We start from the raw sequence: 26,689 nt of genomic DNA on the forward strand, positions 1-26,689 counted from the left end.
AGCAATATAAAACGGTAAAATATTAACATATATTGTAAAGCATAACAAGGTTTTTTTTTAAACTTTGGAGTCGCATCCCATTTAGTTGTTTTGTAGCCTAAAACAAAAATATAACCTTGAAAACAATTTCTTCATGCATATTAAAATGATGATGTTCCTTCACAAGCTTGACCTGAGGATTAATAAGATAATGCAAATAAAGGGCTTAGTACAGTGCATGAGCTAATGAAAAAAAAATGAGTCCTTTAGTGTGTATGTATGTATGTAGTGTATATATGTAAAAGGATATGTAAAAGGTTCCAATGTATTATACTCACTAAGAAAAATTATAATGCATTATCTCTTTCCCCTAATTTTATTTTTTTCTTCCCTCAATTATTTCATCTATTTGGCGGAGGAGCATATGCAACTGATGGACATATGTATTCTCCCAATATATGATTAGAGAGAATAATTCAATAAGAGATATCTTAAAACTTGAATGCATCAAGGATAATAGTACTCCTTAAACCTATTCACTCTTGATCTTTAATAGAAGTTAGGCAGGTAACCTAGGCAAAATCTCTCATTTGATGCCATAAAGCAGTTCTCATAACATTGCAAAAATGTCTTATTTAAGCTATGTCACCTCATTGCAGCTTCTTCTGAGCCTTCAGGTAAAAAGCTAGTTATACTCTGTGAAGCCAGTAAAAATAATTACATTAAATAATTTGAGAAGAATTATCATTTCCACAATATTGAATTTCAATCCAGGAAGATGCTAAGTTCCTCCATTTATTCAGCTTTTGGTTCTTATTGTGCATCCAACACCTTCAATGTCAGTTCAACTCTGGCATCCTTCGGCCAGTCTGTGCTTTAAGTTCCCACAGCCAGAAAGAAATGTACCATTTTGTCCCTCATCATGGACCTTCTCCCTAGGCAAAAGGAAAGGGGCATATGGAATCGTTTATCCATGTAAAATGACAGTCTTCGTGTATCCTAATACTTAAATTTTTTTTCCAAGAATGAATTCTGCTCTTTGTCCCTCTCTTGTTACATAATATATAATTCTTTTATTTGTATTTTTCTGTCACTATAATTAGGTATGTGTCTCATGAACAGAAAATTGTAGGGATTTTCTTTCATCCTGTCCATTCTATTTGTTATCGTAATTCAGACAAGTTGTTACATTACTTACATTGAAATGACAGTAGTGAGACTCTAAAGAAATAACATTTAATTTTTAATAAATCTTACAGAATCTATACATACTTGGGTAAATGCTCTTATACAAGGAAAATAATCTATTTAAGATGCTATACACATATTTATATATTGCTATCTTTTCAAAAATTATTATAGAGTGACTTTCATATATCATTAAAAAAACCATCTTTTACAGTGTCTCCTTTTCTTGCACCAAATCCTTTATTAGCTGTTTCAATGACTCATTCTAGTCCCTAGACATAGCTGTAAACACCTTTCAAATATTTATAAAAATAAAATCTACCCTCAAAGCATGAAGATACGTTCCCACTGAGGATATTCAAATGAATCCATCAAGGGACTTGAAGTCACCACAATGTGAGACATTCCAAAATATACCCTGAGGGGGGCCAGCCTGATGGTGTAGTGGTTAAGTTTGCATGCTATGCTTTGGCAGCCCAGGGTTTGCAGGTTCGGATCCTGGGTACAGATGTACATACTATTCATCAAGCCATGCTGTGGTGGCATCACATATACAAAATAGAGGAAGACTGGCATAGATGTTAGCTCAGGGCCGATCTTCCTCACCAAAAAAAAAAAAAAAAAAATATATATATATATATATATACTTACATATATATATCTAATATAAAATATATAAATATATATGCACACACGCAGATGTGTATATATATATACACACACACTCTGAAAAATGGAACCATAGCATCCCAATTTGAATTTGGGGGGGGGGGGATCTACACATCACATGAACTGATCTAAGGAAGGCTGTATGTAAATTGTAAAGTGCGGTGAGAATGGTTCATTAATTGTTAGGGATAGTGTTTCTTGTTCACAATAACTAGCAGTACCAAGGGTTTCTCTCAGAATTTCACTACCAGATTCACATGAAAAATCATGCTGTTTATAATACAGAATATAGTTTCCTAGAAGATAGAACTGCATTGAAATTAAAGAGAAGATTAATAAGTTTCTTGGGATTTTACTTACATCAACAAGCTGATTGACTCCACTTGCTGTTTTTGCCAGTGTGACAAGGTCTTCTTGCATCTTATCCACCCATGACTTGATACTGCAAAAGTCAGAAAAGAGAATGTTCTATCAGATTTCTGGCAAATTAAGGCACAGACTGACATTCTATATCCATGCTTTAGATTAATTTATTAAACTGTCTTTAAATCTTTATTTTACTTCCTAGCTCCTACTATAACCCTCCCAAGCAACCTAAAAATTACAAAACAAATGAACCTTTAGCGGTCAACCTCTTAGGATGCTGAAATACCCCCAAGTCAAAAAGAGAAAAATGACATGGGTGCCTTATCAAATAAAAGGGTAAACGTTTGCTTAATTTTTGTGAAACTTCCATCAAAAATTATTTACTAAATAGAATATTCTAAACCAAACTTTGACTTTTAGCTTACAAGTCTTCTTAATATAATTCTAAGGGTGTGCTAAATGCAGAATATCAGAAACAATACAAGAAAACATGAGAAATATTTTTAAATTTCTCATAACTGTAATACTCAAGGATGACCAGTCTTAACTCTTTGATGTATTCTCTTCTAGTCTTTCACTGGTTAAAAGCATATTATATAAAATTCACATATCATTATTGCTTAGGTCAAATGACAAATATTAGCCCACACCATTACAAATATTTTATAAACATCGTATTTTAATGTCACTTAATATTCCATTATCTATACATCTCAAAATACCCTTGACCATTTTCTGTTTTAAAAGATAGTTAGGATGTCATCAGCTGTAACCACCACAAATTACACTGCAACAAATATCGTAGTGCATAAAGCTTAAAAGTATTTCATTTCCTTAGCTAGACTCTTTGATTTGGAATTACTGGATCAAGACATAAGTTTTAAGGAATGATTTCGAGCATTAAAATTATGCTGAAGGAATTTATTTCAAATTTGTTTCATGTTTATACTTCAGATTAATGCAATGGAGATCTTAAAATATAAGCTATGGATGTCAGGAAATTTTAGAAAAAAATTAAATCAATGGTTTATTTTACTTTTTCCTGGGATTAGAGACATTACCAAACACTACGTAACTTTCCCCATTCAAATCAATATAATTTAATTTGCAATCCCTTCATACATTTCATTTATTCAAGCTCTTGTTGTAAAAAGACCTAAAGTGTGTAGTCTTTTTCTGCCCATGCCAATATAAGAAAACACCAGTAAGAATGATAGGAAATTATTTATATTTGAATTTGAACTTCTCTCTATACGTGATGTATCTATCTGGTGCTTATTTATCCTGCTTCTTCAGATTGTATTAGTACTGTGTGTTTTCCCTCCTTTAACAGAACACCTCCAAGAGTGATGTAGAAAAGTGCTGTTTTGAAGATGAACTTTGTATTTCCCAAGAGCTTCGATCATACACATTTAACTGTGTTTGTCTTCTTTTCCTACGACAGATAAGAATTCTAATAGTATTACAAGGTTGCCAACTTTTTTCAGATAAATTTAAATGTAACAGAATAAAAAATTTTATGTAGAAAAGAGTATAACATGGAAAAGGGATTTAAATGAGGTGTAGGAGAACATATAAAAGAACAATGGCGTGATAAACCAGAGAGGAAGAAGGAAAACTAAAACTCACTCGTAGAAAGGATGAAATGCCTTAGATGAAAACAAATGGCTTGATTTAGACGTGAAACAAAGTAGTAAATGAAATACACAAAAGTTAGGGATACTTTCACACAAAAATAAGGAAGACTATTTATTGAATTATGCTGTATGAATATGATCAAAAAGGTTAAATGAATATCAAGAAACAAAAAAACAAATAAATGGGAGGAGGGTGTAAACTAGAGAGAAATTTATAGAACCATTAAAATGAAAGACGCACACCACGTTATTCTAATATACTTTGGCTGCTTGTGAGCTGGTGCATATAGTTGAAAAATATTATAAATAGTAATATTCTTATTAATGCTACTAGATAAATATAATTGTGCTCCATTTTTACATTAAGAACATTAACTTACAGGAGGGAACAGGTAGGAGCAAAGGCCACTGACACCATTTTCTAATTCAGATCAGACTATCTCATTTCTTGAGCTACTGAACAAACCCTAAAACCCAAAGTAAATGAATCATCTCTTCTCAAATAATTCCCAACACTGACAAATAGTAAAAAGTGTTATACATCCCTTCAGCTGAGAAATAGAGAGACAAAGAATATATATGTAAAAAAGTGAACTTAACTCATGCCTGAATTCTGATTTATGCTAAACTGACCCAAAACGTGCATTCTACCTTGACACCTGAGTATACTGTCACTGCCAGTGTTCACTGAGGTGAACCTGTTCTGGCGGAAAAGAAATTCGGGACCCATCCAGTCTTCTCTGCCCCACTGAAAAGCCGTCAAGATCACTTTTTAGGAGCAAGCGTTGTTATTCGTAGATATGAGGTGTTACCTAGTTTTCCTAAAATACATCAGCACTCTGCCTTTCAAACCTGAAATTAGAAGATTATAATGATTAGGTAATAAGCAAAGATCCCTTTCATCATGAAAATGAAAATTACAAAAGGGAAAACTCTCATATGTGCAAATTCTCTAACAAAGTCTCTTTCTTGGTAAACTGTCAAGCCCACAGACATAATCACTAACCACTATTTTATTAACTGTCCCTAGAAGGTACTATAAACTTTTAGAAAAAGTTAGACAGGATATAGCCTTTTCATGTATTAAGAAACTAACATAGAACATCACAAAGAATTTGTTGTTTGCTCTCTGTTAACCCATTCAACAAGAACTAGTACCTCCTGGAGAAGATACTAAAAGCTGGAGATGCAGAAATAAATATATATCTTACAATCTGGCTGGGTCTGGCAGAGGAGAAGGAGAATATGGTGGTATAGAGGAGGAAAAATACCTATTTCTTCTGCCTTAACTGAAATTCCTGCAACAAAAGAGAGATTAACAAGAGAAAGAACACAAATTTATTTAATATAAATTTTACACGGCACAAGAGCCTTCATAAGGAAATGAAGACCCAAAGAAATGGTTACACCTGAGTGTTCTTATGCTAGGTTTGATAAAGAGTGGAAAGATATGATAGGACAAAGAGTCTGAACTGTGTTTAGTAAACCAGGGGAAACTTAACAAAGCCTGTTCATTCCGATTCCTCTCTCTGTTCCTTGTCTTCAGAGATTAGGATGCTCCTTTCCTCCTGGTATAGGGAGAGCAACTCTCCCACAAAGGGAAGGGCAGAAAATCCTTCCTGCACATGCCATTTCTCACACTCCTTCAACTTAAAATATTCAATATGCCAAAATGCCATGTTTTAGGGTAGCATGTCCTGAATCCCAGCAGTGGGATATGTTTCAGGAACTAGCAAAGAGTCATTTAAAGTTTATTAGGTAGTAGTTGGAGAGGTTTTCTGCACTGGGAGCTACATGAAGTGAGATTTGAAAGACAAGCAGAATTTGACAAAATTGAGAAGGGAAGGAAGTAACAATGAAGGCAGAGGAAATGTAAAACGTCATATTCAGAAACAGCACGTAGTTTGAATGCCTAGAGTCCAAGGTTTGTTCAGCAAATAGTATGGAATGGGGGCAAGAATAACAGGGAATAAATTTGAGTGGCTAGATAGGCCAGAACAGGGTCTTAAATAGCATTCCGAAGTATTTAGATTGTATTCTCGAAATAATGGAAAATGCAAAGATAGAGAATAACAAGGTAAACTAAGTGTGTATGAAAATGATAAAATAATTTCTTTGACAGCCAGTTAGATAGTGGCTTAGAGGGAGAGCAGAAAGTGAGAAGGGAGGGTCTAAATAAGAGGTAAGAAATGAGGAGGATTCAAACTAGCTCAGTGGCAGTGAGAAGACAGAGGCAAAAGAAGAGACCAAGTAGAAGAAACTAGCTCAACAAAAATCCTGAAGCATAGACAACAGGATTTCATGTACTATTGGATATACACAGTGAGTGGGAGAACGGATTTGCAGATGATTCATGGAGTTCCTCAATTAGACAATGATAGGACATTTTGATATAGAAAGTACAATTTGGAGGGAGAACAATTTGGAGGGACATTGATGAGTTTGTTTTTATTGGTTCAATTAGAGATGTTTTGGGGAGATTCATGTATAGATATCTAGTAGACAACTGAATATATGTGGGTTTGGAGCTCTCAGAAGAGAAGTTTCCAGTGAATTTAAAGATTTGGTAGTTACAACATATGTAAAGGACATAAATAAATCAATGTCTGAATCCCAAAGGAGAGTGTGTAAGTGAGGAAGGAAATACACAGTAGCTAAAACTCTGCAAAATAAAATTTAAAGATGAGACAGAGGAATCTGAAGAGTGGCAAGAGAGAAGGGAATCTGGGGCTGGTACCATGGCATAGTGGGTTAGTACAATGTGTTCTGCTTCAGCAGCCCAGGTTCGTGGGTTCGGATCCCAGGCATGGATCTACACTATTCATCAGCTATTCTGTGGCAGTGACCAACATATGAAGTAGAGGAAGACTGGCATGGATGTTAGCTCAGGGCTAATCTTCCTCAAGCAAAAAAAAAAAAAAAAAAAAGAGGAAGATTGGCAACAGATGTTAGCTCAGGGGAAATCTACCTCAGCAAAAAAATTTTAAAAAGAGAGAAGGAGAGAGAAGAGAATCTAAGAACAATAGTATCACAAAAACCAGAGAAGGGAAGTTTCCAGAGAGAGGAAGTAACTATAGAGTCACCAAATAAGGTGAGAGGAATTTAGTCACATTTTGTGTGAGAAGAATGAGAAAAACAGTGTACAACCTAAACAAGAATGGGGAACGAGGAGTTAGTTCTCCTTTTTATTTTTTAACAGGAGATATATAGGTATATTTCCATGTAAAAGGAGAAAGGTAAGTAGAGAAAGAGACATCAAAGATTCAGGAGAGAACATGTAATTTACTGACAAAATAAAGTCCTTCAAAAGACTCTAGATTCCTTAGGCTTTTTCTTGCTCACCCCCTGTGTTCCAAACATGAGGGGGTGGGGGATGAGTGAAGAAATAAGCAGAACACAGGAGAAACCTAATCCATGGCTAGAAGAGAGGTTACTTCCTCCATAGAGATTGGAGGGAAAATGAAAAGATTTTAGGTAAATGGAAATAACTAGAACAACTAGATCAAAACGTTGAGACAATCCTAATTACTGGTCTGTATTTCCTTTGTAACAAAATAGACAAAGTCATCTGTTCAGAGATAGGCAGTAGATATTAAGGTAGGATAGTTGGAAAGAAAGTGGGAGATTTAAAAACAGCAATGGCTAGGGAGTATTTAAGGATGTGTCCTCCACTGGAGGTCATCAATTTCCATTGGTACTAACCAGCATGGCTGTGTAAATTTCTTCACCAGCACTAGGCTGGAGAGGGCAAGATGAGAGAAAAAAGGCATTCAGATGAATATAGGACAGATCCAGCAGGTGAGAAAGAGGGACAAGGAAAAGCGAACTGAAGGGCCTGAAATTTCAAGAGCTCTACTCATTCTAAATAACAAAGACTACCAAAAATATTCATTGAAATGTTTTAGTATTGTATTCATAAACAATGCTTATTCTCTAAACCCTTTCTTATGGAACCAAAAATCCTATTACAATATTTCTAGGAAAATGTGAAAACACTGTATTGCCAAATTTTGAATTTCTCTTCATTTTTTTTGGTTTTTTTTTTTTTTTTTTTAAAGATTTTTTATTTTTTCCTTTTTCTCCCCAAAGCCCCCCGGTACATAGTTGTGTATTCTTCGTTGTGGGTTCCTCTGGTTGTGGCATGTGGGACGCTGCCTCAGCGTGGTCTGACGAGCAGTGCCATGTCCGTGCCCAGGATTCGAACCGACGAAACACTGGGCCGCCTGCAGCGGAGCGCGCGAACTTAACCACTCGGCCACGGGGCCAGCCCCCATTTTTTTTGGTTTTTATGTATTTATTTTTTATTTATTAATTTTGGTGAGGAAGATTGGCCCTGAGCTAACATCTGTTGCCAATCTTCCTCTTTTTTTTTTCTCCCCAAAGCCCCAGTACATAGTTGTATATCCCAGTTGTAAGCCCTTCTAGCTGTTCTATGTGGGATGCCACCACAGGACGACTTGACAAGCAATGTGTAGGTCCGCAGCAAGCATCTGAACTGGCAAACCCCGGGCTGCCAAAGCAGAGTGCACAAACTGAATCACTATGCCACTGCAACAGCCCCCCATTTTTTGGGTTTTTAGCCTAACAATCTTATAAGAGAATATGCTGGAAGACTAAATGAAGAAGATGGCCTAACTACACATATCCCACTTTAAATCACTTGAAACAATATATAATTTTTAAAATTCCAAAATCACTGTGACATCAAATGGATTGCTCTCAGAAAGTTTATTTGAAAATTTTTCTCTTAGAAATAAATATATATTACAACATCTGACCTGCTCAAAAAAGGTGAACCAATGTATATCTGGTTATGTAGATACAGTAGAACTTGACTAATAGGTATACTGTTTCCCTATGAAAACACATTGGATTTTCAAACTCATGATGTCAGGGACACACTTACTCTGCTTGTTAGAAATGTAACTCCCTAGCTTCAAGTGTCAAGTGGTAACAGAGCTTCAATGATATGAAGATAGAACTTGAGCATGATAGATAATCAGGAGAGTAAGAATGGATGGTATTTGTAGAGGAAAACAGTGAGAGGCTCCAGAGATTGGGTATGTAGTCAATGCATGCATACAACAGAACTATTTCTCATCCTTTTGCTACCCCATGTCTACCACTTTGTCTAACCACCATTTTCTAGATCACTCCAACCTTGATTTCCCACTATTCTTTTTATCTATAAAACTGAACTCAATATCTGCCCTCCTCAGACTACTAACCTTCTTGTGTTCTTTTCCTTGTTGGTAAACCATCTCCTCAGTCATCCAGGTCCATGCCATCAATTTCTTCATCATATCCCTTCTCCAATCCTTTGCTAAATAACAGTATTTCAGCGTTTTTTCTAATACGTAGCTAAATGTATTGAGACCTTATTTTATGCCAAACTTCACGTCAAAGTATTTAATGTGCTCTCTATCATTTGATCATCATAAAAACTAGTCTTCATTTTTCACAGATGAGAAAAATTACAGGTTAGAGAAGTTAAAACAATCCAGCCTTCTAGTTTCTTATTTTCTAAGACCTTTTACTTCAACCACCCTCACACATTTCCACGTGTATTAATTGTCCTTTTCCACCTTCTGCTTTTGCTCAATAACCTCTCACTGAAATTAATCCTCCACCTCCATTATGAATGAATAAATTCCACTAATATCACCTTTCAAAGCTCCCAAACAAAAACATTATCTTTTATTCACTAAACTCCAAAGCATTTTAATTGCTCTTTGTGCTTATTTTCTTGTACACTTTCATATTAGATGGATATACTTTTAATGTCATTTATCACTGAATCCTCAATATTCTTATTACAGTGCCTTGCATATAGTAGATACATAAGCATTTACTGAATAAAGAGAAAAATATATTGAAATGAAATTGCATTATTGTTTTTTAAAAACCACAATTATCTGTATTTAATTCACGTAGAGTAAGTGATTTATTTACTAAATTCTCTCTTCTCTCCATAATCCACATCAGAGAAAAAAAATCTGCTGCACCCATGCATCTATAAACAGCACCCACTGTTCAACCAGTAGCAGATTTTCAAAATGTGACTTAATACTTTACAGGAATTATTAAATCTCTAGAGTGCCCACCTTATCACTCCGAACCTTTCAAGTGGAGACTGAATGTCATGGGAAAAACTTTGTCTTGTAATCCTTTTCTGCCCCTACAACAACTCACTACAGAGTCGACCAGCAATATGTTTCCAACTGTTTGATGATGTCTTCAGATTCATTGTAACTTGGAGAATTCACTACGAGATCTCTAAATACTGAGACAAATATTTATTGAATAACTGAGATAATCTTTTATAACATCTACTTCATTTTATTGTACAGAACACCCAAATTCCAAAGGCAAATACATAAAATATGCAAGTTTTCACTAAATTTGAAAGAAAAATACTTGCCATGAAATTAATATTGTTCCTTTTGAGGTTGGATTTGCCTGTGAAATGGCTTTCAAAAGAATAGGGTATAGTTCAGAAAACTCTTTATTTGAAAAAGAAGAATTATGGTAATTCATTTTGCATGCATTTGAAGAACATCAAATTCAGAACAGCACAAATTATACCCCGTTTAATCTATTGTAAAGAGTAACAGTTGAGTACAAAGTGTCAAGTTTGCATAGTTATCTAGTTAATTGTTTTAAATGCTACAGAGAGAATTTGCCTTTTTACTGGTTGGAACAATGAAGCCAAAATGATAGCTAAGAATTGTTATAATGGGTCCTACCAAGACTAACTATCCTTCCCTCCTTCCTACATTTGATGTAGTAACTAGTCTGGAAAAGAGAAGAATGGGTGTGAACTTACTGTTATTAGTAAGGAGAGAGTATTAAAACATACATCTTTTTTTCCACAATCTTCTTAAATTATCCCACTAGCAATTATCATAGAGACTAGGGCAAAAAAGGAATAGGAGATACACCAAAGAGAAAAGGGAAAGGAAGAGGGCTGTTACAGGCCGAGATTAGAGGAGGAATGGGAGGGTGAGAAGACAAGTCTGCCCCCTCTGAAGCCCTTGTCCTAAGGCAATTCTCTGCCTATGCCACTATTTTCAAGAAATAATTTTATTTTTAATACAAGAAAATAGGAGACAGTTATGCCCTGTGGACCTGGGAAAAAATAAAAATGTCACAAGATCTAACAAACTGATACTTTCAATTGTGTTGATATATAGAATAGCTTTTCATAAATTTGAATAAGATCATATATTTCAAAAGTGTTCCACTTGCTATAAATATCCCCCAAGGCCAAACTCCTCCTGTTTTTGTTATATAATAAGCCACCCACAGTGCTCTGGTAGTTGGGTAAAAATAACATAAGTAAGCCAAAGACTTTGCTAAATAAGTATTTCTTATAACGCGGATAACTCTATTATGAAATTGTGTGTGTGTGTGTGTGTGTGTGTGTAAAAGAAGTGCTTGGTATCTACATAAACTCTAGGATTGCTTGTGATCTACTTTTCCACCATCTTGGATTAATTTTTGTTTTATACAAGCACTTTTTCATCGTTTTGTTACTTAGTTACTAGTTTTTGCCTCAGCTGCAGCAGTTTGCTTCCAGCTTCCAAGATGAAAAATGAGCAACACATTTTAGGATTGATATTAAGGTAGTTCTATGGATTAGCTAGAAAGGGAGGGTTGTCATATGAGGGATTTGCTCCCTTCAGGCCTTGAGAGCTTTGTTTTTTATCCTTCTACATCACAGTTACAACCTCCAGCATAGTCAGTCTAGCCTGGTGCCAACAGAGGTGTCCCACACGGCCACACACTCTGCTACTGGTGTTTGTATGAACCAAATGAGCTGAATTTCTAATTGCTCATTACAAAACCTCTATTCATTTTGTGGAAGATCTTCCCATTGTTTATCTATATTTTTTCTCTGTCATTGCATTGTTCACCAAATTTATTTTAGCCTAATTCAAGAGTGTAAATGTTATTTAATGTCATGATGAAAACGTCGTCATTTCCTTTCTTCTCTAAATTATTAAGTGAGCATTCACAATATTTCCAATACTGCAAAATACTCAAATATAGTTATATTTGGATTCTGACCTAAATGGCCCCAATCCACTTCTCCACATGGATCAGTATCTGCAGTCAAGGCAGGTTAACTGTGTCACAAACACATCAGTTTTGTCCCATTATTTAATCAGTTTCCCCTACCCTGAAATGACTTCTCTAAACCTCTTCACCTCCCAAACACCTTCCTTTAAGTCTGTGCTTCAGGTCCTCTCATTCTTGGCAATCCAAGTCCTCAAACCTTCAGAATTTTTTTTCTTTTCTGTAAGTTCCTAAGACATATATAGCCCATCCTACAAAATGTCACACATATTGATATATTGGCCTATGTTTTTATTATTTTTCTCCAACAATACTTAATTTCCTTGAGTGGATGAGCCACAGTTTATAGTTTTGTATTCTGAGAGTATCTAGCACAGTTCTAAACACAGAGTAGATGATCCATAGATGATAGACAACATCTACTGAGTACCAATGTGCCAGGAGCTGTTCTATACAGGTTATGTGAACAAACTCTTTAATTCTCACAAAAATCCATTGAGGTAAATACTATCATTAGTCCAACTTTACAGATGTGGAAACTGAGGCATAGAGAGGTTAAGTTACTTGCCCAAAGTCACAGAGTTAGTAAGTAGCAGAGCTCAGCAATTTGCCGTCAGAAGCCAACAGAGCATATTATCTTAATAAATGTTAATTGATGCGATGATCTGAAACAACTCTTGCTTCTCATCATTAAACTACCAGACAGTAGTCTTCAACTCACCTCTCATCATAACGTACAAATGTCTCACATTTTCTATTTTATAGAATGTCATAGCCCTGGGTTCTAAGACTGCTTCATTGATGCAAAAACAGAAAATGACAATTAAAAAAGTCTTATTTTTACAAGGCAAGAGAAAAGCTAGTTATAGCTACGAAATAAGGATTTAAACAATTGAGATAACCCAGGTATTTTCTTCCTGAAAAAATCTTTTTGGAAATATGCACGTGATTACTTCAATGTTACAATTTTTCCTCAAATTAAATTTTTTCATCAAGATTATCAAATAAACAAGCACTATTGATTTTATTTACAAAACCATAAATTCTATTGCTTTCATTAACATAACATGACATCCTCAGTATTTACACAACAATTGACTCTCACATTCTTCACAACATGCACACGGATCTGACATAAAGTAGCAGGTTAGATATTGAGTCAGCCCGGAAGCATTTTTAAATATAAAATATTCTAAAAGCAACATTAAATCCTCAAATATGAAAGGAAAATATTACTGCTTCAGCTGGCTTCATTGTTTTCAGAATGCAGGTTCAGACACACAAACGAATGTATGAATATGAAAGCCCAGGCCCAGACTGACTCTCCCTTTTAAAGAGAGCCCATAGTGTAATTTGTTTGACAGCTGTTTCAGGATAGATTTTACTTAACAATCAAAAAAATGGGGAAAAAATGTCAATGTAAGTTGACTAACTTGCAAACTGGAAAAACAGTAACTCTCTTTCTGAAGATCATCAGAAAGGACCATTGTAAAGGTCACCCAGCTCCAACATTTTTATTCCGTTAGTAGTAAGCACAGGATTCGGAAAAACAGGAATGAAGCCTTCAAATACGGCAAATATCTTTCCAGCTCAGAAAATAGACTACAGTTTAATTGCTTTCACCGTTTTGTACCCAGACACGTGGTCTCTTGGACCCTCTTTGCCTGAGCAGCACATTCATTCCCTTGTTCCCCTTTGACGGGCTGAGCACACCAAGCATTCCAAGCAGAAGATTGCTTCTTGGATGGGAATTATAGCAGCTCCCTTTCCTGACCTGCTCAATATAAACACAAAGTTAAACTATTTTTTTTAATTAAATTGTTTTTTCTCCATCAATGCAGTGAAATTAACAATAGGAATTGGGTTTAAAAATGAATTTGTTATCAAATGGTGAAAAATTAGAATTTTTAGCACTATCAACTCCTTGCAAAGAATGTGAAGCATTGGTAAAAGATTTATATAAATGTCAAAGTAACACAAGAAAAGAAATCATTTTTAATTTTTTAGTCACAATTTCAAACATTTTTTATTTGAATTATTTTTAAAATTACGTAATATTTGCTAATGCTTAAACAACCACATTACAAAATTATGAACTTTTATGCATTATATGTGGAAAAGTAGGTCAAAATCTAGGCAGTTAAATAGAAAAAGACTATCAGGGAGAAAAAGTTAGCACTTTATGTAGCTAATTCCAGTTGAAGCTTCTGTGTCATACTCTCAGTAAATTAAAAAATGCTCTAAAGCATGATTCATGCGTGAATAGCTACTTAGAAGGACTTTTAAAATCCAAACTAAAAATGTTATTTTTCCAGTTAAAATAAATCTTTAATATGAGACAGATGATTTGCTATTATTAACAAAAGAAAGGAAAAAATCACAAAGTCTTAGGATTTAAATTTTTTATACAAAACATAAAATAAACACTTTAAAACACAATGGTCTATCTCCTCATAGAAAATCTCATTTGTGTTGATGTTTATACCTTCCACATTTAAAATAATTCTTCTGCAATTAGAAAGAAAGACTTAGAAACTGATCTCATTCACTCATTTTAGAAAGAGGAAGCATTTCACAAGCCCTAGTGAAAAGAGGACAGTACTGTGGTACGAGGGTCCTGCTGTAGGATGACATGCCCATGTAACTCATCTTTATGAAATATAAAGGAATCATGAAGCAGCCAGTAACACGAATTAAACATCAACATTCCAAATGAATTGTTGCAGGCTTCTAATTTTTTTTTACAATAATAGTCATTCTGTCACCATTCCTAGTACTGTACTCCATTTAGAGCACATCCCAATGTGGATTTCAACAGGCAGTTTTAAAATGGACCACCGTGTATTGTAACGTGAAAGTCTAAAGATTTCTGAAGCCAAATCTGTGAAACATATGTGACTCAGCAGCCTCTCACAAGCCTGACAGCCTATATATTCTGCCTCAAAATGTGCCTTCCGTAAAAGAGAAGCTGAATGGACTCCCTTATCGCTATTCAAAAAAATCCAAAAAGATTTGAGCGCAGGCAGTCCATTAGAATTCACAGTACCTCTTTTAGGTCACTTGTAGTAATAGAAAAAGAAAAAAACCCATTGCCACATCTCTTGCTGTCTGCAGAAGTGTCTTTTCAATTACCCATGGTGTATTTCCCCAAAGCTCCAGATCATCCTCTCATACCTCTTGATCATATCAGGGAAATAGTAGCCTCACAGGTATTTACATCACCTTGGAACATATTGTAACTGAATTTTGATCGGAGGTTATTTCTCCAATTAATGCAGATAATAAACATTATTTTCAGTTCTAGAAACTGCAAATGAAGAAAATAACTTGGTCTTCCAGTCTACTTTCCTATTTAACGGAGGCTTCCTTTATACATCTTCCAGGAAAAGTTATCATGCCAATTCTCTTAAATATTTCCCATGAGAGGTGCTCATTATCTTACTAACCTTTTCATTTGAAGGTGAAACTGTTAGAAAGATCTTCTCGGTGAAAAAGAAATTATGGTATATTTATCTTATAAATTGTTAGGCAACCATCTAAAATAAGATCTACTTTTTATATGCATTTCTATATTTTTTATTTTTTCAAATAATTATCACTTTAGAATTTACAAGTAAAGTTATAAAAGTTTCAGAAAAAAATGAAAAGTGTCATCAGACACCCAATTCCTAATGCCTAGCAAAAGAACACGTACAATGCTATATATTTTACAATGGATGCAGCTGACTTAGTCAGATGGAGCCAGCTGACCGCCGTAGTTTTGTTTGTCTTTATTCTTAGATTTAACCAGAATGAAAGGAGTGAATAAACATATGTGTATGTGAAGGGCAAAGTGAGAATTTACATCTTCTCCCTGCTACTAAAAGAAAAGCAACAATCAGTAACTATGGACAAAATACGTGGTAATGATTAATAAACATCCCCTGTAAGTTTAACAGAAACATTTCCTCACCACATTGTGGCCAGGCGGCCATATACCTACTAAGTTCTGGAACCTGGGTTCAGGCTTTAGGAGGGGACTGGGTCTGCCCTCCCACCAGGTTCTTTGGACTAAGATCTAAGGACGATCCAATAGCCAGTGTCACAAAGCAAAACTGGAGCCAAGAACTAAGAAAGCAGCCCATGGGGATGATGGTTTAAAGAGGGTGAGCAGAAAGAGTGCAGGGCTCTGGCAAGAGAACAGCAACTGGAACGAAGGAGAGAGCAACCGCCAAAGACAGAGCAAGCAACTTCAGAACTAGGATCAAAGGAGTAACCCAAGAATTGCATAGTGGTTAAGGATCTATTTATAGAGTCCCTGTGTTCTTGCCCACCAGTGGAGACAGAGGGAGCTGCTAAAAGCCCCAACTGGTTTAGAGAGATAGTCATCAAGTTTTGTTTAAAGACCTCTACTCTGTATATAATTTTTTGCTCTGAGATTCCAAAGTGTGTCATGCAAAATGCCACTACAATGGGAAATTAATTTGGTTTTGCTATTTCTTTAAGACAACTGAAGTTTAAGAAGTAAATAATACAACTTCCTTTATATTAATGCCAGGGCTCAAATTAGAACCTTATTCCAGACTCTTTCAATCAGATTCTGCCTGCTGGATTTTTCAGAAACCCCATGGAAATGACTCTGAATAAATTCAGGAACAATGTATATACTTTCTATGGAAAGAAAATACCTCTGTCAGGATTGTGGTAAAGGTGTTCTAATTTCCATTCAACCTGCACTTGTTCTCTACATTCACTCTTCTGATTTGACAGGAGGGTGAGTTTCTGGATTGAATGGGCAGACAATAGAATTAATAAAAGAGACTCCACTGTGCCCACCACAATTTCTTTCCTTTCCATCAGAAAAATCCAGGAGTGCACAGAGCCGGGAAGCCCAGGGGAAATAACATGTTCCCGATTAACCAACTCTCCCTTAATTTATAACACAGCCACCTGGTAGTAAATAACATTAAATGAAGGAACAAGAAACTGAAGAAACTGAAAGAGATTCAATGGAGCCAAAGGAAAAGAAAATCAAGAGAAGGAATGAAGAAGAGGGACACCCGGAAGTTGGGAGGGGCGGGGAGGAGAGTTGAAAAAGACACAAAACTAGAAACAAATGTGCATTTTAAAAAATGAATATGGAGTTTCCCTTAAAAAGATGGAAATTTACTTCTGCACATATGAAAAAATTTGGCTCATCATCAAAAACTTTAAATGATGCCTTATTGTGCAAATAATCATTGCAACTTTTAAAATATGCAATTAACAATCCCTAGACTAAAATGATATAGCCTTTAATCCAATTACGATGGAACACATGGTTGCTTTGATCTATTTTACACCCAATTGTGAAGTCAAATCTCTTATAAGACTATTTTTATTTATACGAAATTTTTTTTATTTATATTCAATTTATTGTTCAGCAAAGTAACATTGATTGACCTTTATATCTCAAGTAAAATTTCAGCATGTATATTTTCAGTGCGTATAATTTGAGTACATTTCAGTGTGGATAAGGGATTTGAATAACACTGATTTTTGTTGTGTAGACAAATGACAGATCAATAAAGTAATGGTGATTTGTTTATAGCAGTCATTAGGTTGGCTTCCTGCAGAGCAATGGAGTTCATATTCGTGCATCTTTACATTTTAGCTACTCTTATATTTGAACATTTCCATGAAAGACACAATTTTAATTATTTTATTGCACTAAATAACGAAGTGCCAGAGCATATGCTACTTCTGAACCTTAGAAAACCATCCTTCACATTCTCTTGAGGAATTCTATGTGGCTAATAAGGAGAGGTCTAAAGAAGGGCAGAAGTTACAATGTTTGACTTGCATGATGCTACAAGTTATTTTCTGTTGAATTGGGTAGTCCAGCTACCATGGAGAGGAGGTCTTGGTTTTTCTCTATAATCCTAACTGGGGTTTCTTTACTCCCTAATATTTCAGCTAAGGAACTGGGGAAACCTCAGCACTTAGACCCTCCTAAGGCAAAATAAACCCAAATGGCAAATGACTCCTGAATCGGCCTTCCTCCCAGACCACTCACTGCTACAGCAAAAGAGATGAGCCCATGCAGTCACTCACGTTTTGGGTAAGAGGAAGAGATTTAGATCTTGAACTTCTTTGTAGAATTTGACCCCATCAGTGAATAGCATGTTCTTGCCTACTGTTTCTTCTGCCTACCATGCTTTCCCTCCATGCCTTCTCATTCCTTTAAGCCCCAGGTCAAACGTCACCACCTCACAGATGCATTCCTGACCACACTAGCTAAATTCACCACTTTGCCCTGCCTTCTGTCATCCACATCAGGCTCTCATTTTTCTTCAGGATACTCAAAACCTTGCAATGATTACATTTATCTATTTACTTGTTTTCAGTCTCTTTCCTCTAGTAGAATGTAAAGAACACAAAGTCTTTCTCATCTGAAATCAAAAGCACTTAGCTTTGCACTGTGGATAAGACAGTTGCCCAATAAAATATTAATTGAATAAATAAATGAATGACTCTTTGGGAGAGGATAAAGAAAATATTCAAACTGCAATATAAAATTATGTACAAGGCATGATAACCAAGGCTTCGATTGGAAAAGCATGGTCTTAAATCCAATAATTTCTTTTTTTTTCTTAATTAATGGAATGGAGAAGAATGGGTAAGAAGAATCCTAGCTGACACAGAGACCATAAAGTTTCTATTAAAGTGATGTGCAAAGAAAACAGATTCCAAATGCCTGAATTTTCATACATAATGTCCATAAAATTATTTCAGGTCATTTTTAGAATGAGAAAAAAGGATCATTGTTTCCCTATAGCAAAAATTAGAAAATCCAACAGGGATGAATCCATTGTATCAGCAACTGCAATGTAATCAGAGAAAGGATTTCTGGGAGCTGTCCACCTCCACTCGTTTTGATCCAGTGCTACACACCACTGCCAGTTTGCTTAGCTAATAGACTTCTACTGCCGGTGTCTGCTTTAATTATGGGAATGCTCCTCATCACTTGCAGAAACTTCAACCCAAGGGATTGTAGAGGTATTTCCCTATGAAGTTGATGCGTTGGCATACTAGTGTAAATGTTTAGATTCTTCAGAGAAAAGCAGCTACACAAATTGTGTGGAAATAGAGGTTATTATTTAATGTTGAATGGCTTTGCCAATGCTAAAATTACTTTTAAAAACTCATTAAGTTCTATGAAGCAGGAAGTAATGATACCATAGCTGATTTCTCATTCAAAGTCAAAAGCAGAGTCAGCAATTTAAAATTAGACTATCTCAATTTCCACATTTTTAGACTTTAAACAAATAAATGTATCATTTTATTTTACTTTAAACTGTTAGAGACTGTTAATTCCAAGGAACGTGTTATTATACATATTTTATATATGCTTTAATCTAGCCTCAATTTCCTAGATAGTTGCTAAGGGACTGGCATTCTCTCCACTATTGAACAATAATAACAATAAAAGGTTAAAGCCCTAAGAATTTGTTACTCATAATAGCTAGAAGCTATCATTTTACTCCGTATTCAGAAATTTCCAGGTACATCACAGTAAGTTACATTTAAATGATTTATAAGGAGCCTCCATAAACTGGCACCTCCTACATTTCCAATCTTATTTACTATTAATATTTTCTCTTCTTTTGCCGTACATAACAAAGATCCTTGTGTCATTCTCACTCCAGAAGAACATGAGTTCATCTTAAGATCATTTGGTATAAAAATTTAGAAATTTGAAATAATTTTAGTATAGGATGTTACTGACAGCTTTTTTTTTTTTTTTTTTTGAGGAAGATTAGCCCTGAGCTAACTACTGCCAATCCTCCTCTTTTTGCTGAGGAAGCCTGGCCCTGAGCTAATATCCATGCTCACCTTCCTCTACTTTATACATGGGATGCCTACCACAGCATGGCTTTTGCCAAGTGGTGCCATGTCTGCACCCAGGATCCGAACCAGAGAACCCCAGGCCGCCGAAGGGGAGCGCGTGAACTTAACCACTCAGCCACGGGGACGGCCCCTAAGAGTAACTTGTAAGAGTAACACATACTCTTCTTTTTCCTAATGTACAAACTCTTCATTTTGTACTTTGTCTGCTGGAAATATCTCTTCCTTGAAATCTTCCTCCTAGAAAATTTCAGTCATTTTTAAGGCCAAATTCAAATATTTGCTTCTCAGTAAACCTCTCCAGGATATTGTACAAGTGGCTTACAATATCGAAAGGGTATTGTATTTCATAGTAACTATTTGTCAAACTCTCCACTAAACTTTTAGCTTTATGGTGATGACGAGAGAGGTTAGTGCCTGACACAGAGTAAGAATTCATTCAATGTTTAATGAATTAATGTTAATTCTGTTACACAAATAACTCTTTGCCATCCCTTCCTCCTGTCCATTCTCATTATCACTGATTTTAGAGGCTTTTTCCAACTAGTGTATGAACTATTGGCAGTAGCCTGCTCACTGGTCAATCTGACTTTAGTTTTTTCTGCCTCCAGTACTTCCACGACTCTTTTTTCAGAGTAAATATTAATGAATGATCTTTTGAAATAATATTAAAGTTTATTTTTTAATTATAAAATTAATGTGTACATTAATTAAATTTTGAGAAATAGCTAAAAGGTATCCTACCATGAAAACAAACCAGGAAAAAAGAGAGAATATAAATTGATCTCACCTATGAACGTAAGTAAAAACTCTACATAAAACATTGATCAAATCAAAGAGAAATTCATATTTTTTTTGGAGGAAGATTAATCCTGAGCTAACATCTACCACCAACCCTCCTCTTTTTGCTGAGGAAGATTGGCCCTGAGCTAACATCTGTGCCCATTTTCCTCTGTTTTATATGTGGGACGCCTGCCACAGCATGACTTGATAAGTGGTGTGTAGGGCCATACCCGGATCTGAATCGGCGAACCCCAGGCCTCCGATGCGTAACGTGGGAACTTAACCGCTGTGCCACTAGACTGGCCCCCCTCAAAGAGAAAAGTTTTTAAAAAATAATGCACCATGACCAAGAAGAGTTTATTCCAGAAGAAACAGATGTTTCAACATTAGGATATCCCAATACCTCCACATAGTAACTGTGTGAACTTGAACAATCTAAACAACCTCTCTGTGTCTATTTATTCATCTCATGGAGTTGTAAAATTAAAATTAATTAAAACAAAAAATCCAAATACAACAATTTCTGGAACATACTAAATAAACAATTAATGGTTAATATTGTGTTATTTTTGACTTATAATTATATTATTTTAACCTGTAATATAATCCAGCAAATTAAAGATGATCACCCAATCAATTCAATAAATGCCCCTCGAAATGCTTGTACTAATATTTAATTTTTATTCTTGCTAAAAAATAGTAAGTTAGGAAGAGAAAGAAACTTCCTTAACTTAACAAACATTATTTACCAGATAGACAGGAAAAAATACTTAAAGGTGAAATACTTAAAAGATTCCACTTAAATCAAGAACAAAAAGGGAGAATATGTACTTTCATTGGTACAAAAATGTTAGAATAGAACTCATAGTTAATGCACTATGACCAGAAAAGAAATAGGAGACACAAACATTGGGAAAGAAAAGAAAAAAAAAAATTTTATTATTATTTTTAGACAACACGATTGTCTACATAACAATCCTAGGCAATAAACTGAAGAATTACTAAACTAACACATAGTTCAGTATGAAATTTTACAAACTCAATATGAAAAATGTGAAGAACTAAATAAAGTATATGCAGAGGACTAGAAATTATCAGAAAAAAATGACTAAAATCATTGAAAAGAAACTCAGCCTCATTGATAACCAATTAAACAAAATACACCAAAATATTTTATTATACATCAGATGACTAAAAATTTAAAATTTGACAAACACTGGGAGGTATATAATGTAAAAATAAAGATATATTTTAAAATTTTAAATATATGTAATGTAAATATATATATATATGTATACACACACACTCTTTGAAGGCAAATCAGGAAATATTTTTCAATGCAAAAAATACTCATTCCACATTCATCTCTAGGTCTCTATCACAAGGAAATATTCTAAGATGTCTACAAAGTGGTATGTACAAGGATATTCACTGGAACATTATTTGTAAAAGGAAGTAAAGAAAATCAACCTGAACGTAACCACTTAAGAGGACTTCTTAAATAGCTGATGGTACATCAATTCCATGGAATATGCAGCTGTTAAAAGATTGAATGGAAAATCAAAGAATTACAAAAATAATGGAAAGATGTCAAGATCTTCAGTGGAAAAATAAGTCATAATAATGCATACAGTACGAATGTGTCCATACATACATGTAAAAAAATATATATTTGATTCTGTTACATAGACAGAGAACACTATCGGAAATACACATACCAAACTGTTAACAGTGGAGCAGGGAGTGGAAGCAGGGAGACAGGTCATAAGAAGTGGCCTCTATAATTTATTTTGTACATAATTATTATCTGCTTGTAACATAATGTATTATAATGTAACATTAATAGAACTTTTAAAGGCTAATTCACACCTCTTCATAGACAGAATGGTCTACTAATTAACAGGATTTGGAGCATTGCACTGTAGTAGCAGGATAGCAGAGTGACTGGTTAAGTTCTTGGCTCTGAGCTAGACTTCTTGGATTTTAACTCTGGTCTGGCTGTTTACTAGATGATGTGGGACAGTTACTTTATCATTTTAAAATTTAGGCTAGCAATGGTATATAACATACAGGGCTCTCGTGAGGATTAAAATAAGACCTTAGCTATAAAGTGCTTAGAACAGTACCTAGAACATAATAAATCTTCACAAAGTTTCTGTGGTTGCTCTACAAAGTCTATAATATTAGGAACTAAAGCTCAAGGTTGAGAAATAAATGTATTCCTAATCCATAGCCTCAATTTTTTCACGAAGGAACAGTTATTTACATTGGAATAACTGTGCCCCTGATACAGAAAGCCACTGAAAAATTACTTGCTCTAGGTAAGACTAAATAAATAACTTTCATTATAATCAAATTCTATGAGATGATTAATGTGCCATTTCATTACAAAATTGTAAACTTGGAATGTTATACAACTATTTGTCATTTCATGCTTTTATTAAAATTTTCAGTGTTTTTTCTATAGTTAAGAAATATTCTATTATTAGGAAAAGAAAATGAAATCAACTGATCTTCAATTTCATATATTGAACAAATTAATAAGAAACAAAAATTTTCGCCATTTGATTTGTATATTATCTTTAATACAAATTTTTGTATAATAGAAGAAAATACAGCATTAGCTTACATATAACTTCTATTCCACGGTAATAGTCTCAAAAATAAAAACATAGCAAATAAATATTAACACAAAAATAAACTATAAACTTGAAGATATTGTGTAACCTCATTGTAGCACTTCCAAAATTACTGGGTAATTTTAGCATAAGTATTCCTCAAAAAAATTTGTCCAACCCTCTGGAAATTACTGTGAGATTCTTCATTGTATTTAAGATATGCATGAATTAGTTCTCTAGGAAATAACTTACAGAACTGATTAGCACAAAGAAAATAGAAATAAATTCAATAAGGCAAAATCTCATTCTGTATAAAATTATGGCAACATATGTTGGGAAGTAGGTTTTTATTTCCTAATGTTACCCAAAACATAAAGGAATAATTTTTTTCAAACTTAGAATGTGGTTTATGGAAAAGAATCTTGAAAACTGTTTATGAAATCTTAAATATTGATAAAATTGGAGGGTGCCGGGAACTTACACCCATTGTTAATCATGGAAGCTACAAGAATGGATGATTAAGTATTACCATATCTAGAATCAAGAGAATGGTTTACAATTTCCTTTATATATTCTTATATTTTACCATAGAAAAAAAGATTACTAACATGAATAAGCACAATACCGAATTAAGAAATGAATACTCTTTAGAATTACCAGATTGTTACTATACTGCCTTAACCCACGTAACTCCTTTTCTTTTGGAAAGAGGCTTCCAACTGAAGCTACTAAAATCTCCTTATTTAATTTTTTGGATATTACATTAATATCCTTCTCCTTTGTTAAGGAAGATCACACAGTCCACAACAGCATTCCAGATGTTTACAGACTACGTGATTGAACAAGATCAGTCTTCTGCTGAAGCAAGCCTCAACCACTATGATTCATCGTTAAGAACTTAATTTTCTGTGCAGCGAATTTCACCTTTTTAATTGTTACAGGATCTCATACATAATGCATAATTTTATTAAAACACATCATATTGCATGGTGACAAAGCATGAGTTGTCAAGTAAAACGTAATAATCTTTGGCCTCAACCCACCCATTGACATCAATAAAAAGTGAAATACAACTACAAGCTGGCTCAAAAGGCTTTTCTACCGTGGCTCTCATAAATCCCTAGCTAATGTAAAAAACAGCTCCTTAGACACTCTCCATTCTATTACAAATCTTTTCCTATTCTGTTTTCAAGGGTTGAATTTATAAATAGTGTTATTCACTAAATAAGACTATGCATTAGTCTGTCTATATTTTACAAGTAGGTTTAGTGTGATCATACCATTTAAAAAAGAAAATACGTAATTGGTGTTTCATTTGCTTATATCTAGATACATCTAGAAAAAAAGCAAGTTATAGTTTTAAACAATATAGCTGCAACTTTATTCAGGGAAATATTTTCTAAAGAAAACCCTCGCAGAGAAAAGAAGGCTACTTAACAAAACTTGTACTACCCATGGGAAGCCCTCCTTCTCCTGCCAGCAAAACGTTGGCAAGGGTCATGCCATATGAAACTGGACTTAAGTGACATTCAAGGCAAACCAGTTCCGATATAGCTCACTTCCCAGAGAACATTACACTTCTCCAAGACAGGGTAAATGTTTTAAGGTCAGAAGAACACAATGCCTGTCAAAGTGTTTCATGTATGCTAAAAAGACAGGTAATTTAGGAAGAGTCTCTGACATTTAAAAGGAAATCAGGCTTTCACAGTCTCCCAGCTCCTCCAACTTGACACCTAATTAAGTATCAATACAAAACAACGTAATTGAACAGATGTACTAGTCATTAACAGGAATTACCCATTCTCCTATCAAATCAGAGCATACAGAGTGGGCTCTATTTGTAATAGGTTGACTTAATTGCCTGAGAATTCCCCAGAGAAATGTACAAATGAATCAAGACATCTCATATGGGCACACACAGACCCCACAGACAAACAGAGGTGCTCCTTCTAAGCTTTGAGCCATGCTTTCATCATTGTTACATCTATCTTTGCAAATGAGAATTTATAGTGGCTGCAGTAAGTACTAGAAGATCAAATAAATAGATGGAAAAATACAAAAATCTAAATGAAAGGTAGCAGAATTCAGATTTAGCAACATCTTAATAAAAATTTCCTATATAGCAATGATTTGATAAAAATACCTGTTTAAAAATGTTTTTCACGTGGACAAAGAGAACAGTTCAGTGGTTACCCAGGAAGCGGGGTGGGGGGTGGGCACAGGGGATGAAGGCGAGCACTTATATGAGGACAGACAAGAAATAACGTACAACTGAAATTTCACAATGATGTAAACTATTACGAACTCAATAAAAAATGTGTTTTTTATAAAAACAAAGCATAATAAACAGACAAAATTACCAAAAAGCAAAACGAAAAAAGAAAGCAAAAAAACTTACACAGACAGACAAAGAAATAATTGTATCTTCTGGCAATTTACTGTGAAGTATTTGTTTCGTCACAAGGACCTGCTTCACAATTCCTGCAGCTGCACGATTGGTTGATTAAAGCAGCCTATAGCCACAATCAGGGAGAGCTCAGAAAGTCTGAAAAGCGGCAAGCAACTGTCCTCACGTCACTCTGCCTTATGCAAGGCAGAGAATCCAGAAAGTTATCACAATGTATGTTTTCCTCTCCCTCTAATTAACTGCCTTTGGATATGTATATAGTATCTGCTGACTGAGGTGACTCAGTTTACCCTTATGAAAACTTTCAAGAAAAGTAGAAAATAAAGCATTTCTGTAAAGGATTAAGAATGTAGCTGGATTTTTGAATTCAGAAAACAGATTCTGGGATTTGTCTAATCCTCAACAAGATAAGGGCATTAAGTTGATAGAATATAAGAAATTTAGTCCCAAGAATATTATATGGGATCTGAATTTCTGGGGCTAACTCAGATGAAGAAGTAGCATTCCCTACTAAGATCAGAAGGAAAAATGAGTAGCAGAAAAGATACAGGAACACAACTTCCAAATTGAATGCTCCTAACACACATATCCACTCAAAACATACAGGTTTACCATTATTCTATCTGCCTTCCCCCACCACCCATTAGGGGTCTTCAGTAATACAGAAAAGCCTCCAACCAGCACCTGCTCACCCCAAGATATATTTCAGGCCACGAGAATCAAAGGCTCTAGATTCAAATCAAAGGCTCTAGAATCAAAGGCATTTCAGATTCTAGAGATGACATTGTCAAGGATTGTTTCTGGGCATTTTCAGTGACATAGAGATTTCCTAGTCACATCATAAAATCTCTCCTTCTGGAACTGCAATTGCCCAGATCAAATTTTCAGCCATGCCAGTCACAGGAGTATGGGGGAGTGGAGGGTGGGAGGGTATGCCCAGCTCAAGCCTCTTCCTGTACAAAATATTCCCATTTGCCCCAGCTCCATGGCGCCCCCCTCTTCTTTCTTTCTTTTTTTTTCCTCAAAGATTGGCACCTGAGCTAACAACTTGCCAACCCCTTTTCTTTTTTTCTTTTTCTCCCCAAATCCCCCCCAGT

General features: G+C 34.9%; 1 protein-coding gene across 19 annotated transcripts in view; it reads right to left on the reverse strand.

Annotated features, from left to right (window-relative positions):
• Positions 1-26,689, reverse strand: part of CACNA2D1 (calcium voltage-gated channel auxiliary subunit alpha2delta 1) — a 514,911-nt gene that overhangs the window by 421,699 nt on the left and 66,523 nt on the right. For all 19 annotated transcript variants that reach the window (XM_023639081.2, XM_023639086.2, XM_023639083.2 and 16 more), the window contains exon 2: positions 2,197-2,278. In XM_023639081.2, the coding sequence (XP_023494849.2) occupies positions 2,197-2,278 (82 nt within the window). The remainder of the gene's footprint in view (positions 1-2,196; positions 2,279-26,689) is intronic.

Source organism: Equus caballus, chromosome 4 (assembly GCF_041296265.1).
Source record: "Equus caballus isolate H_3958 breed thoroughbred chromosome 4, TB-T2T, whole genome shotgun sequence".
Taxonomy (NCBI): Eukaryota; Metazoa; Chordata; class Mammalia; order Perissodactyla; family Equidae; genus Equus; species Equus caballus.